The following is a 12377-nucleotide window of genomic DNA, read 5'->3' on the forward strand; positions in this document are numbered from 1 at the left end:
CTGAACTGCTCAGCTATAATGCGAAAACAAGTGTGGCCCAAACAAATACTAAGTGCTGCTGCTATGCACTGGGAGGGAGGAATATGCTCCTGGCTGAACTTTGCAGTGAAAAGCCCATATCTCCCTTTTCTCCTAGTCTATGTAAAGAGAGAAGGAACAATTGTATGCAGTGTTGTAGCCATGTTGGTCCCAGGATGAGAGGCACAAGATGGGTGAGGTAATACCTTTTATTGGACCAACTTCTGTTGGTGAGAGAGACAAGTTTCAAGCTACACAGAGCTCTTCTTCAGGTCTGGGAGAGGTACTCAGAGTCCTCTGGAGTCTGTTTTACCTCAGCCAGCCTGTTGCTCTGTAGCCCATCTAACCCAGTCAGGCTGCTGACATGACAACTGCGTTCTTTGAAGGCTGCATTCTTTCAGTGAGTTGCAAAGTCTGTCCAAATTAAGCAGCGCTTTCTAGTCTGATGGTCATCACATGGGGAAAAACAGCTTCTTTGGCTTCTGTAATTGGATGAAATAACGTATGTATCTGTCTAACTTGTGTTCAGGCCAATTAACCTGGTCCTTGAATTTTTTTTTTTTTGGTGGCGGGGCCAGGGAGGGCATTCTTATAGTGGCAACTACTTCCTGGCCAGTGAGGATGGAAGCATCTGTTGAAGTGGTTAAGACTGGCCTGCCATGTGGTCTTCCTCACATAGGCTCAAGCACTACCAGCTGAACAGTCTATCTTCACAGGACATCTCTTGCTTGCAGGGCACTACAGGATGCATATTAAGGTAAGCCTTCACCTATGGCATTATTTGCTGCAACTGCCACTTCTCCCTACTGTTTTTTCACAGTATAGGAGAAAAGGGATGTATATGACAAGTGCAGAATTACTTACCAGTAATTCTTTGTTATAGTCTTCCTTCCTACACCTTGCTTCTCTTCTGAGGGTGGGAGCCACTGTCTTGACCTCCCTCTGCTTTGGAAATAGTCAACTGAAAAGGGAAGGGAATGACTGGGCCTCATATAGGGAGAGTATTCTCAAATTTTTTGCCTCCTTGCTTTCAACAAAGAGGGAATCCAGGATGCCAGTTGTCCCTACTGTCTTCCGGTGGAATGGGAGAAGACAGAGGGAACTACCACTGAGTCATTTTTCAGGGTATGGAGGAGTAATGATTTGGGCTGTAATTTATTAGACACAAAATGTATTTTTAAAAGAAAAAAAGTAAAGTGGATTTCTGCAACAATGTAGCAAGCTGAAGGGATTCAAAATTGTATTTGGTCAGGCACTTGCTGTACCTTATGAAATTGGGTATGTAAGTAACTTCTCTTGTGTGAGTAACAAGGAATGTGTTTTCCAAAATAGGGTTTGCCCTTGAGCCAACTGTCTGACTCACTACTGAACACGTGGAAGTTGTGTGCATTCTTCGTGATTGACAAGAGGAGTTACTTTCAAAAATACTGGTTTAGTAACAAGTTAGCCTGCTGGCAGTAGCATATTTTGTGTGCGTTTCTTAGGTGAAATAGGGTGATATTTGCCAGTTAATTGAATTAGGATTAAACAAAACCTTGTGATGGACAAATCTTTTGTCCAGCTTTTACTGTAATCTGCTAAAATTTGGGTTTTTTTAAATAACTTCACCCACATCTATCTTCTCTATGTAAAATTGATACTAGATAGCCTCAAGCCTCTCAGTTTAATCTCCCTCCGGTATCAAATGTGTCCTCCCTTCTGACTGTGAACTTTGTTGCAATTTCAGATGAGACCCATGGATGCTGCGTTGCTAATCTTACGTGTTAAGTGGATAGCTGGCAAACCAGTGCACATTGTGTTTTTCATTTTTATAGATGTTAAACACGCCACAAACATAAACTTAAAAAAAGGTTCCGATAGCTGCTGGCGCTTGACTTATTTTGGTTTTGACTGGATTCTAAAAACCCTTCAATCTCACGTTAAGACAGGATTAAGCAGTTCTTCAGAAAAGGACCTCGGGGTGACAGTGGACGAGAAGCTGGATATGAGTCAACAGTGTGCCCTTGTTGCCAAGAAGGCTAACGGCATTTTGGGCTGTATGAGTAGGAGCAGGGGCATGGCCAGCAGATTGAGGGACGTGATCATTCCCCTCTATTCGGCACTGGTGAGGCCTCATCTGGAGTACCACAAGGATGTGGAAAGAGTCCGGTGGAGGGCAACAAAATTGATTAGGGAGCTGGGATTGGTCCTGCTTCTAGCAGGGGGTGGCACTAGATGACCTCTTGAGGTCCCTTCCAACCCTGATATTCTAGGATTCTAAAAGGAATGTTTTAAAGGTGCACCAACTTGAAAGGTAATCAGTTCAAGTTAAAAGAATTTTAGATTAACATTCATCTTTGAGTCCCCATGAGAACTCATGGTTTTATAATCATATTTTCTTTAATTGCACTCAGACAGGGGCAACTGACTATAGAAAAAGTTGGGTGAGAGAATACATTTTATTGGACCAGCTTCTGTTGGTGAGAGAAACAAGCTTACACAGACCTCTTCCTCAAGTTTGGGAATAATGTCAAGTTTACATTGTTTCCATAAAACTCACGAGGCCCCTTGCCAGGTGATTTGGCTGTGGAATGTGAGTGGCAGAAGGAGGTAGTGATGAAATAAATTCAGCCTGGCCAGACCCAAAGATGTTCATGTGTGTGAATGACGACTTGGAAGTACGTGGGAGTACTTCCAAAATTTGACCAGTTTAATATAAAAACAGAATCCCTGGCAAAGTATTATTAAAAATTGCTTATGCCACCAACACCATTCACCAAGGGCAAAAGAAGGACCTCTGTCTGAAGGCCAGTCTGTTCTCTCCTGAGGGCACTTAATGGAGAAGGGAGTGTGTATCTAGATTTTTGCAGCAACCTCATGGGTGGGAATTTGCAAAGCTGCCAACACCTTCATGAAACACTGCTTGCTCAAAAAATATTTCTGGGCCAGCATATAGGCTTCCAGAGTGGGGATACTTAAACTTCCTACAAAAATTTTCTTCTTCATAATCCTCCCTACACCTGTTCATTGGCAGCTGCTTCCCAGAGGTCCAGAATTGTTGGAGATGCTGGGCTGCAGAATGGAACATTTCTACTGGTAACTTCCACAGTTCTACCCATCCTAAGTGGCTCATGAGTCAAAGGTCAGATATTGAAGTGGGATTGTTACCATCTATCTTAGTCTAATGTACAAAGTTTTCGATAGAATATTTGTTGTTCATGATACGCAAGTTTTATAGGTTTGGAATAACTTCTCTTGTGGCAAGCAGGAGCAGAGGGGCTGTGGCCAAAACTGATACATTTCCAAAGCTGCAGCTCAAGAAGAGGGGCCAGAAGTGGGGGAGATACCATTACCAGTAAGACAATTTCTATTTCTCTCCCAGATCAATCATTCACTGTACCAGTTCTGGCCTCAGTGCATGTCTGTTGAAGTCAGCCAGCTATCTGGCAATATTGGAACACTTAATCCCGCAAGCACGTTTTAAGGGATAGCATGTGACTAATAGAAAGGAAAAACAAAAACTTATGTTTCACCAACCTTGATTTTGTCTTTACAAATGAGCTCAAACTGTTACTGGCAGGGGAAATTCCCGATGTTAACTTGTAAGACTGCTGAAATTCTAAGGCAAGGTTGAATTTTGCTTGGGGAAGGAGGTTATGCTTCATTCCTTAAGGAATATCCAATTTTAACTTTGAGAAGGGAATGACTACATTAGGGTGAGATACTTGTGTTCCCATCATGGCCAATCCTTATGATACTTGTAAAACAAAATACAAGGGTTTTCTGTTCTAATGTTTGTGAATTACAGTACTCGCATTTGGGGAAAAAAAACAAATAGGACTGGTACTCCTAATATATGGTCAGTTATTACTACCTAAAGTAAGTATTCAACTGCAACCATTGCTTCCTCATTCAAATTCTTTCAAGATAAATGCAAAACAAACAGCCTATTGGTGGTAAATAGCAGGTATTTATTTGAAATGAAAAAAATACGTAAGTACCTGAACTATTGCATTTAATCATGTATTGTAATTGTGTTACTCTACCTTTTTGCATTGGAGACAAATATACAATGAACATTCAGATATCACAGATTGCACACTAGATAGTAATTCTTCAGGCCTTTTACATCACCACCAAAAAAAACAGATATTGGATTCTGCAATATAGTACAAAATTCCACACTCCAGTCTTAGCCAGTTATCTTCAATTTACTCCTGTTGCTGTACAAATAAGTTGCCATTTACTAGGGCTTACAAGTTAATAATAGGACAAAAAAAATATACATTGCACTGACACAAAAAGTCAGCTGTGTTAATAGTCATGCAACAAGTAACCAAACTTGCTGAAATTAAAAATACTTTCTAAAAACAGTTTTAACTGCATAAATATTTTGTACACAGTTCATTTACTGAAACAAAAGGAATCTTTAAATGATACAAAGCAAAAATAATTTTCTACCAATTTTATACATAAGAAAGTGCAAAATAACTTATCTAAAGTGTTTTGCTATTGAATGTGGGCTGGAGGCAGCCAAACTCATCTTCATAAGCATGACATTACAGTTGCACACTACATACAAGTGTTAGAATACATGAATTAATAAGTATACTACAAGGCCCAAGAAGACATGTGAGGTACGCACAGAGAATAGAGACTGCTAATGTTAGTGTACTTCTGTGTTTTTGCTCCAACAAATTTTTATAGGGACAATAAAGCTGTTTGGAGAAACCAAAGTAGATTTGTGCATTAGAAGCTAAAAAGAAAAGACTGCCCCCAATTGAACAAACCAGTTGCCCACAGCACCAGTTGCCAGAGGAACCATGATGTTGGTACTCCACCTCCTAAATGCAAGAAGTTCTTTCAGAAGAGTTTTCTATACAGTGCAGGAGAGGAATTAAGCCTGAGGAGTGGGTTTTATTGGTTTACTAAATGTAAATTAGGATTAATACTACTGGATGCAGTGGGGGGGGGGGGGGGGAGGGAGAGGAGGGTAAATGACCTTGCTTTTTAGTGCAGTGCCAACTGTAAAAAGTGTAGAATAACACTGGTACAATGCATCTATGGTTGAACACAGTTAATGGTTTCAATGAAAGTCCTGCAGTCTTAACCCAGCATTAGTTCTATATGCAGATTTTATTTTAGTGGTACTTAGTTTACCTCAATCACCATTTCTGTGAGAAAAGCCCTGTGTTGGCTGTAAAAATTAATTTGGTTATGAGGTCTCAGCCCATACAAAAACAAGTTAAAAACCAGGGGAAAAGATTTCAATGGACTCAAGTGCATTTAAAGGTTTTAAAGCAGACAACATACAGTTATTAACCCATAACCTGGATTATAGCATCATAGAAGTATTAATACAGAAATGTAAGCTCTATGTACTAAAACCTTTTTTTTCCCTTAAGTTTGTCAAGCTGGGCATGCAAGGCATCTACAGGCTCAACTGATCTAACTAAACCTGCATTTACTCAATAGTGTGGAAGAGCTCTAAAAAAAAGCCTTTTTGTTCTGTTGGGGACCTAGTATACATTCCAAAACAGGAATTGTATTTAATTGTTACAGTCCATCACATCCTTAACAAATATGTATCAAAATACCTATTTAACTTTCAGTGCATAAATGTGTTCCAGGGTAAATAGTAAAATAACACAAATCAACAAAAGCCAGGTGCTTCAGTTACCACTTGACTCTCTTTTGGGAAATCTCATACCATCATAGAGGTTCTAATATTTTCAATGGTGCAATTTAAAGTTTGTGTTTGCTTTAGCTATATATATTGTGGGCCAGATTATACTGTCACTCCCACATAAATGAAGGTAATTTTATATTGCTCATGGCATATCCACTGATGCAAGTGTGGCCCGTTTCTTAGGTCATATTCTCACCATTATTTAAAAGTATTCTCTGTTTGTGAATATACCGAAATCTAGACCAGTTTTGTCACCCATTTACAAAATATATACATATGCTTTAAAAAAAAAAACCCAGAAAGTATGACTGTGGGCCTGTCTTCTGCAACTGTTCTCACTATGGATGCCAGTGTCGGTCTCATGTGGTGCAAAATAAGTTACTGATTAAAAATACTGTAATTAAATTAATGGAGAACTATCAATCACTGTCTTGTCACTGAATGGTGAAGACTTAAACACAGTTCTGATGTTGTTATCCAGTTATGTTCAGCAGAACAAAGGTGCCAAAGAGAAACATACTAAATTTTATGCAAGAGAAGTTAATTTTGAGTTACATGCAAGCCAATTTCTATTTAAGCTGGTTCTTGCATTGCATGAATCAACTGCTAACTATAATAAGTACTTAACAAAACAGCAGCTGTAACATATGTATAAAAGAGGCCTTATTAAATATGAACAATGAGGTGGTAAATAGGTAGGTATAAAATGCAACTACAGAGTGTATAACTTAGTTCCTAGTTATTTTACAATTAGAATAAAATATTGCAAGTCCTATTCCCCCAAAAAGTTTTCCTTTAAAAAAATCCATGTCATTTCTATGAGTAGCCTTGTTTAAATTAGGATATTGTGGGCAACTGAAAGAACAAACATGCACAGACTGAATTTTAAACAAAAATACAAATAATGCCATTTGAGTTTTTTACACATTCATATTTAAGTTGATTGATAGATGAGATAAAGATGCCACACAAAGTACAGTGGTTAGGCTGAAGACCCATGTAACAGGCAGTTAAGTTCATATTTAGATAAAAAGGCCCTTATACCTATTTACACTATACACAGTTGCTTGCAAAGAAGGCAGATTTACAACTATCTTCTAAAAAGCTTCTCCCCACCCCCAAATAAGGATGTCTAGCTCCACAAGAACAGATGGTTAGTAAGTGAGGATTTTTCTCTTGATAGCCATGTTAATAGGGAGATTTGGGTACTGTATTTGTGACTACCAATCCTGTCTTTCTGGTGCTTGCTGCCCATTTGAATATTTATTTGTTAGCCTTATAATTTCAATCAACATAAATTAAATCAATGATCCCTTTTTTTTTTTTCAGTGCTTAACACAGTACAAAGATAAGTGTAAACAGACAATATTCTAATCCCTTCCAAATTCACTGCACGATTCTGTAATTAATTCAGTGAGTTACTGTGGGGCTGAATTGGGATCTTGCAGAGTTTGGTCTTTAGTTTGTGTCAAAGCCTCATTAATTTCTAGGCCCCTCCTCAAAACCCCTCTCATGTTGTAGGTTGTAGTAACAGTTCTGACAGACTCTCACTGGTGATGAGATTTTCAAACGCTTGATTTCAGATTGAAATCGACTGCACCTGAAAGAGGAAAATAAAGACTGTAATAGTGTTCTTCCCCTAACCACCTCCTCTAATTTACAGTCCTAAAGTATCTTACAGTTAGTCACTGCCGGGACCAAAGACAAGCTGGGGTGGGGAAAGTAGCTTAAAAAATAGATTGTGATGGGAAATATAGCACCATTGCATTGGGAATAGAACAACTGGAACTTTTTGTCCAGTGACTGGACTAGTCCTTATTAAAATTATTCTTGTAGTGGTTTTGTACAAATAGTCTTTGTGTAGATAGAAGCTGTGTCCATTTTCAGAAATTGCATCAATTTGTGACTGTTTTAGAAACCTATTGTTAATCATATTCCAATACATGGCTTAAGTGCTGCATATATGGAGTTAATATAGTAATTATAGTTGAAGAAAATAGTTTGTTTGCTAGTTCAATTTTTAATCAAGCTGCTGCTGCATTAATGATTTTAAAAAGATGGATGGGCCCTGTTTTTTCCAACTATTTCCATTAAATTGTGACAGTGGTAGTGTTTTAATTAAAAAAACCTACATTTTCACTTTTTAAAACTCTCCTGCTAGGATGCGTTGTACAATGAAAACTAATGACTGCTTACTTCTGACAGAAGAGTTGTCCACAGTTTCTGCAGTGGTGACGTCTTTCAGTGAGAGAAAATCGGACTGAACAGCCTGAACAGCTGTCTCCCCCCTCATCTTTCACCCAGTGGTCAGCTGCAGACCGGCCAGGTTGGTCACTCACAGACCAGCTGAACACTCTTCCTCGACCATCACCGACTAGAATCCTGCTGTGATCCCTGCAAGAACATGAATGGACATTTGAGCCACAACACACCAGGTTTGTTCACCGTTACAATCTCATCACCAGTTTTTGGCTGAATTGGGGATGATCAGACGGTCACATGTGTGCTGTACATTTCAATGATTTGTTCATACCAAGTATTAAACTGAGACCAGAGATGGCAAACCCAGGTTAGCCTGGTCTTAATGGGGAATACAACTGTGAGAGTGCATAACTACAAGCTCTAGTAGTTAAAATTAATCAGGTTTTCAGCCATGTGCTTTTTATTCCAGGACTAGAATAAACCAGTTCTAAATGCTGCTCTTTTGTCAGATTTTCACTGTATCTTAGAGTAACAGAATGTAGCCTCTCCCCCCATCCATTTTGTTTGGGTTACTCACTTTGAGATGCCTAGTGCTGTGATCTCCGCTGGATGTGCGTTGTCTTTGCGATCAAATGCTGTGTGCATAGTTAGTTTGCTTCTGAATACTAACTGACGCTCCCATCTGTATCCTAGAAGTGGCCAGGAAAAAAGAACAGCTGAAGTCCTCTCGCTATTGCTTTGTCGTCACACACCAGATTTGTTCCTACTGACATACTCTCATGGGGATAGGATACATCTTCCTGGAGGGGCCCCGCCAGGGCAGTGTGTCTCCCCTACATGTCTGTGTCTGACTGATACTTTAAGTGTCAACATTTTAAACTATTTCACTGCACATAAGGAAGGAGAGGAAGTATCCTATTATGAAGCTCTACACCATTGTTTCCCAAAGGGAGAGGAGGATATGCAAAGGTCTAGCCAAAGAAAGGACACTAACACAGAGGAGGTATGACTTAAAATACCCACGTAGGCCTTTAGCACCACATGGCAGGGCTGCAAAGCCACAACTGATTTCACTTTTTCTGTAAGATGGACTGAAGTCTTCAAAAATTTGGGAAACACTTGCATGAAGAGCTGAAATAACATGCACCTTAATATACTACAAGTGACACCCTTTACTGACAATTTTTGGCTTATGACTAACCAACCAGAAAAGAAAATTAAGGGCTTCTGCCTGCAAAACTTTCATGCTTTACATTAGAGTGCCTAATGCAGCAGGAACAGAAGCATACAGCCTTACAGCTCATTGTTTACAGCACAGAGTTACATGAGAGAGAGAAAACGTGATTCTCATTTCCTGTACCTGGTTTAAGTTTGCTGTAGTGCCGTACTTCTACATGGTTTGGGTGGTTAACCTGAGCATGGGGATGTACTTTAGTTTGCCCCTCAGAATAGTTCACAAAGATAAAGCCATCTTTCTCATCCAAGCTGAGCTGGTCTGACCAACGTCTTGAGTCATCGGAGCCGCTGTCTGCTGACCATGCCGCTGCCCTGGATGATGATGGTACAGGCCTGTGGCTGGTGCTGTTTGGTTGACTCTGGCTCTCCTGCGGTTTAGCGTCTTGACTGATACACTGATCATCTGCTTCAGAGTCGCTGCTGTCCTCATCCTGGGCTTCCTGTCCTATTTTATATAGCACAAGAGAATAGAAAAAGTTAGCACAATACAAGTATTTATATCTCATTCTCTTTCCTTTTAAAGTTGCAACATCTACAGAAGAACCTAGTGAGTGTAACTGGAGTCATTCCTGTAACAGACAGGTATATCATCAAAGCAGTGCAGGGTTTTAGCTATGTGTGACCCATATCAGTGGCTATCTCACAGCTAATCGGTGTCCCACTGACTATTCACTCCATAAGACTACAAGATTACCTACATTCTGCTATTTTCCTGGAAATACCACTCTCTAGAAATAATGGATCGGATTTTCAAAAATGCCAAATTGACTTCCAATGGTATTTCTGCTTCAAAATCACTTAAGGATTTTGAAAATTCCACTTATCTCTTTCCCTGGATTTCTACACCACAATCTAAAACTTAGTTATACTCTTCCAAACCTAATTCTCTTTCCATTCCAAACGGAGACTGCAGGGTTGCAAGCTGTGTCAGGGAACACACTGCTCTTTCAGCATCATCCTTTGACTCTCTTTTTTGAGTCTCGTGTGTGTGATAGGGATTTATTTTCCCATCCTATCATTGTAGCATAAAAGCAGCAATCACTTACCAGAACATGCACCACTCTAACCCTTAATTTTACAGTTCTAAATCCTGTATTAAAAAAATTCATTATTTTACATGTACATACCACATAATGCTTGATGGAAAAAGAAACAGGATCAATAATTTCAGTAGTTTACAGCTGGCGTGATACAGAACTACAGATTTCAGCATGGTAGCCGACCTTTAATAGTCATTCTAACGTTTTAAAATCCGTATTAAAAAAACCCACGGCTAAGATCCCAGCTGCCTACTCTTATTTCAATGGGCTATGTTTGTAGCACTTTTTAATAATCACAGAAAATGCATGTGGATAAAGTCCTGGCAGGTGAAAAGTTCAGTTTAACAAACAACCCTGACAATTACTTTAAATGTCTCAGAGTACCTACAGTTAGAGACATTAATTACATTTGATCTCACAAGACATCTTAATCTAACATTTGAATAAAGAGATGAAAAGATAGCCACCAAGAAAATGGCCATATTTAGTGTGCACTGAATTCTTTGCAAAAACAAGAATAGTATCTACTCCCAAGGACACAAGTAATACTGTTAGCAGTGCAACGCTGCTTTCTTAAAAAAAAAAAAGTATGCTCTAGGAATAGGTTTTGGCTCAGGTATCTTATGATTAACTGTTTGTTATTGGGGTTTTTTAATACATCCACTGTTAACAGTGGAAACTGCACAAAGGGATCAGATAACAAGTTGGATTTTTTATATTAACTCATATATGAAACATGAGTAACCATTGAAGTCAATGGAATTACACAGGCATGAAAGGAGAATCAAGTCCTCTCTCTATTTATTAGTAGACACAAAGTGTGTGCTGTACCATGGTCTAAAATGTATCACCATTCCTGCATTTTACAGAGGTACTGAGAAAATTAAACAAAACAAAAGCAAAACACCTATTTGCGCTTCTGGACAATCCTCTTGCATTTCCAGGATCTCCACTGGGGGCTCTGGAGCTGGTGTTTCCGGTACTTGCAAAAACTCCATCCGCCAGAACTTTGGGGTGGGAGGGGGAGACACAGGAAGAGAAGCATAAGATAAAAATTTATATCTTCGTAGGCTGCCTGTAAAATACTTTATTAACTAAGTCACAGTATAAGAGCAGAATATCCACATTGCCCATCACCATTTACAATATAAATCCACTTTTTAGGGGGTAGGTACCACATTGGGTTCTCACCTCTGGAAATCAAACCCAGATCACAAATGAATGAATTCTGCAGTATCAGCCCAGTTTTCATGAAAAAGCCACAAGCAAGTCTCTGCTTAGGGATTGCAACAGAACAGGAGAGTTGTAAGTGGAGATACAGAGATGCTACTAGCTCTCCTCTTCTGCGAGAAAAACTGGCCCACTGAAGTCTTGCAAAATAAAATTAGGGAATGAGCTCCTCAGTCTTCCGGCAGAAAGGTAGTTCAGCAGTAACCAAAACAGACTGGAAAGGGGTGAAAATTTAAACACACACACACACACAGAGCTGTCAATTATCACCTCACCACACACATGCATCAAAAAGTAGAAGAAAAAAAACCTGTGTGCTACAGACTGTCAGCCCAGAAAGGGCTATGTCTCGCTGCAGTTTACATCTATACAGTTTACAGTATACTTTCTCTGCAACTTTGATGTTATTTTAATCCCTGGACGGCCTCTAGTGCGAGTACCTAAGCAGAGACTCCTGCTACTTACTCGGACCACTCCGTCTGAATGTCCTGTCACTATGACGTTCTGTATGTCCCACTCGTTCATCTCAGACACACAGCAGCATAGGATTTGCTGGCTCCGTCCAGTGAAAGTGTTCACACTCACAACAGGGTTTCCATTAATACTCCACACATGGATGTAAGTGCCAGCACATGACACAATATCACCCTGACAAAGGAAACAAAACCCAAATCCTTTAAATTTCAATCTGGATCTTGGGCATTTACAAAATTACTTCATTTGAGCAGAAACATAGGACAGGATTTTTTTTTAAATGGGTGCTTACAGTTTAGACTCCTAATCCATATTTAGACATCTAAAAAAGAAGTATTCCAATTTTCTGAGCACCTAGCAGGCCTCTGATTTAGGTACTTAAATACAGGCTTAGGGAGCCTAACTTTAGGCATTCATTTTTGAAACCTTCATCACAGAAATACAAACCTCACAGAGACCTATGATATGTAGGTAATCTAGTAAATTGATTTGATCTCGAGCCCATCATC

The 12377-nt window shown here is 39.4% G+C and overlaps 1 protein-coding gene across 2 annotated transcripts in view; it reads right to left on the reverse strand.

Annotated features, from left to right (window-relative positions):
• Window positions 1-3956: 3956 nt before the first annotated feature.
• Window positions 3957-12377, reverse strand: part of WDFY3 (WD repeat and FYVE domain containing 3) — a 261096-nt gene continuing 252675 nt past the window's right edge. For both annotated transcript variants that reach the window (XM_084627016.1, XM_084627015.1), the window contains 6 exons: window positions 11860-12042; window positions 11072-11171; window positions 9249-9569; window positions 8466-8577; window positions 7883-8080; window positions 3957-7286 (listed from right to left, as the gene is read on the reverse strand). In XM_084627016.1, the coding sequence (XP_084483142.1) occupies window positions 7166-7286; window positions 7883-8080; window positions 8466-8577; window positions 9249-9569; window positions 11072-11171; window positions 11860-12042 (1035 nt within the window). In that variant the 3' untranslated portion in view covers window positions 3957-7165. The remainder of the gene's footprint in view (window positions 7287-7882; window positions 8081-8465; window positions 8578-9248; window positions 9570-11071; window positions 11172-11859; window positions 12043-12377) is intronic.

Source organism: Lepidochelys olivacea (assembly GCF_965140295.1).
Source record: "Lepidochelys olivacea isolate rLepOli2 genome assembly, chromosome: 4".
Classification (NCBI taxonomy): Eukaryota; Metazoa; Chordata; order Testudines; family Cheloniidae; genus Lepidochelys; species Lepidochelys olivacea.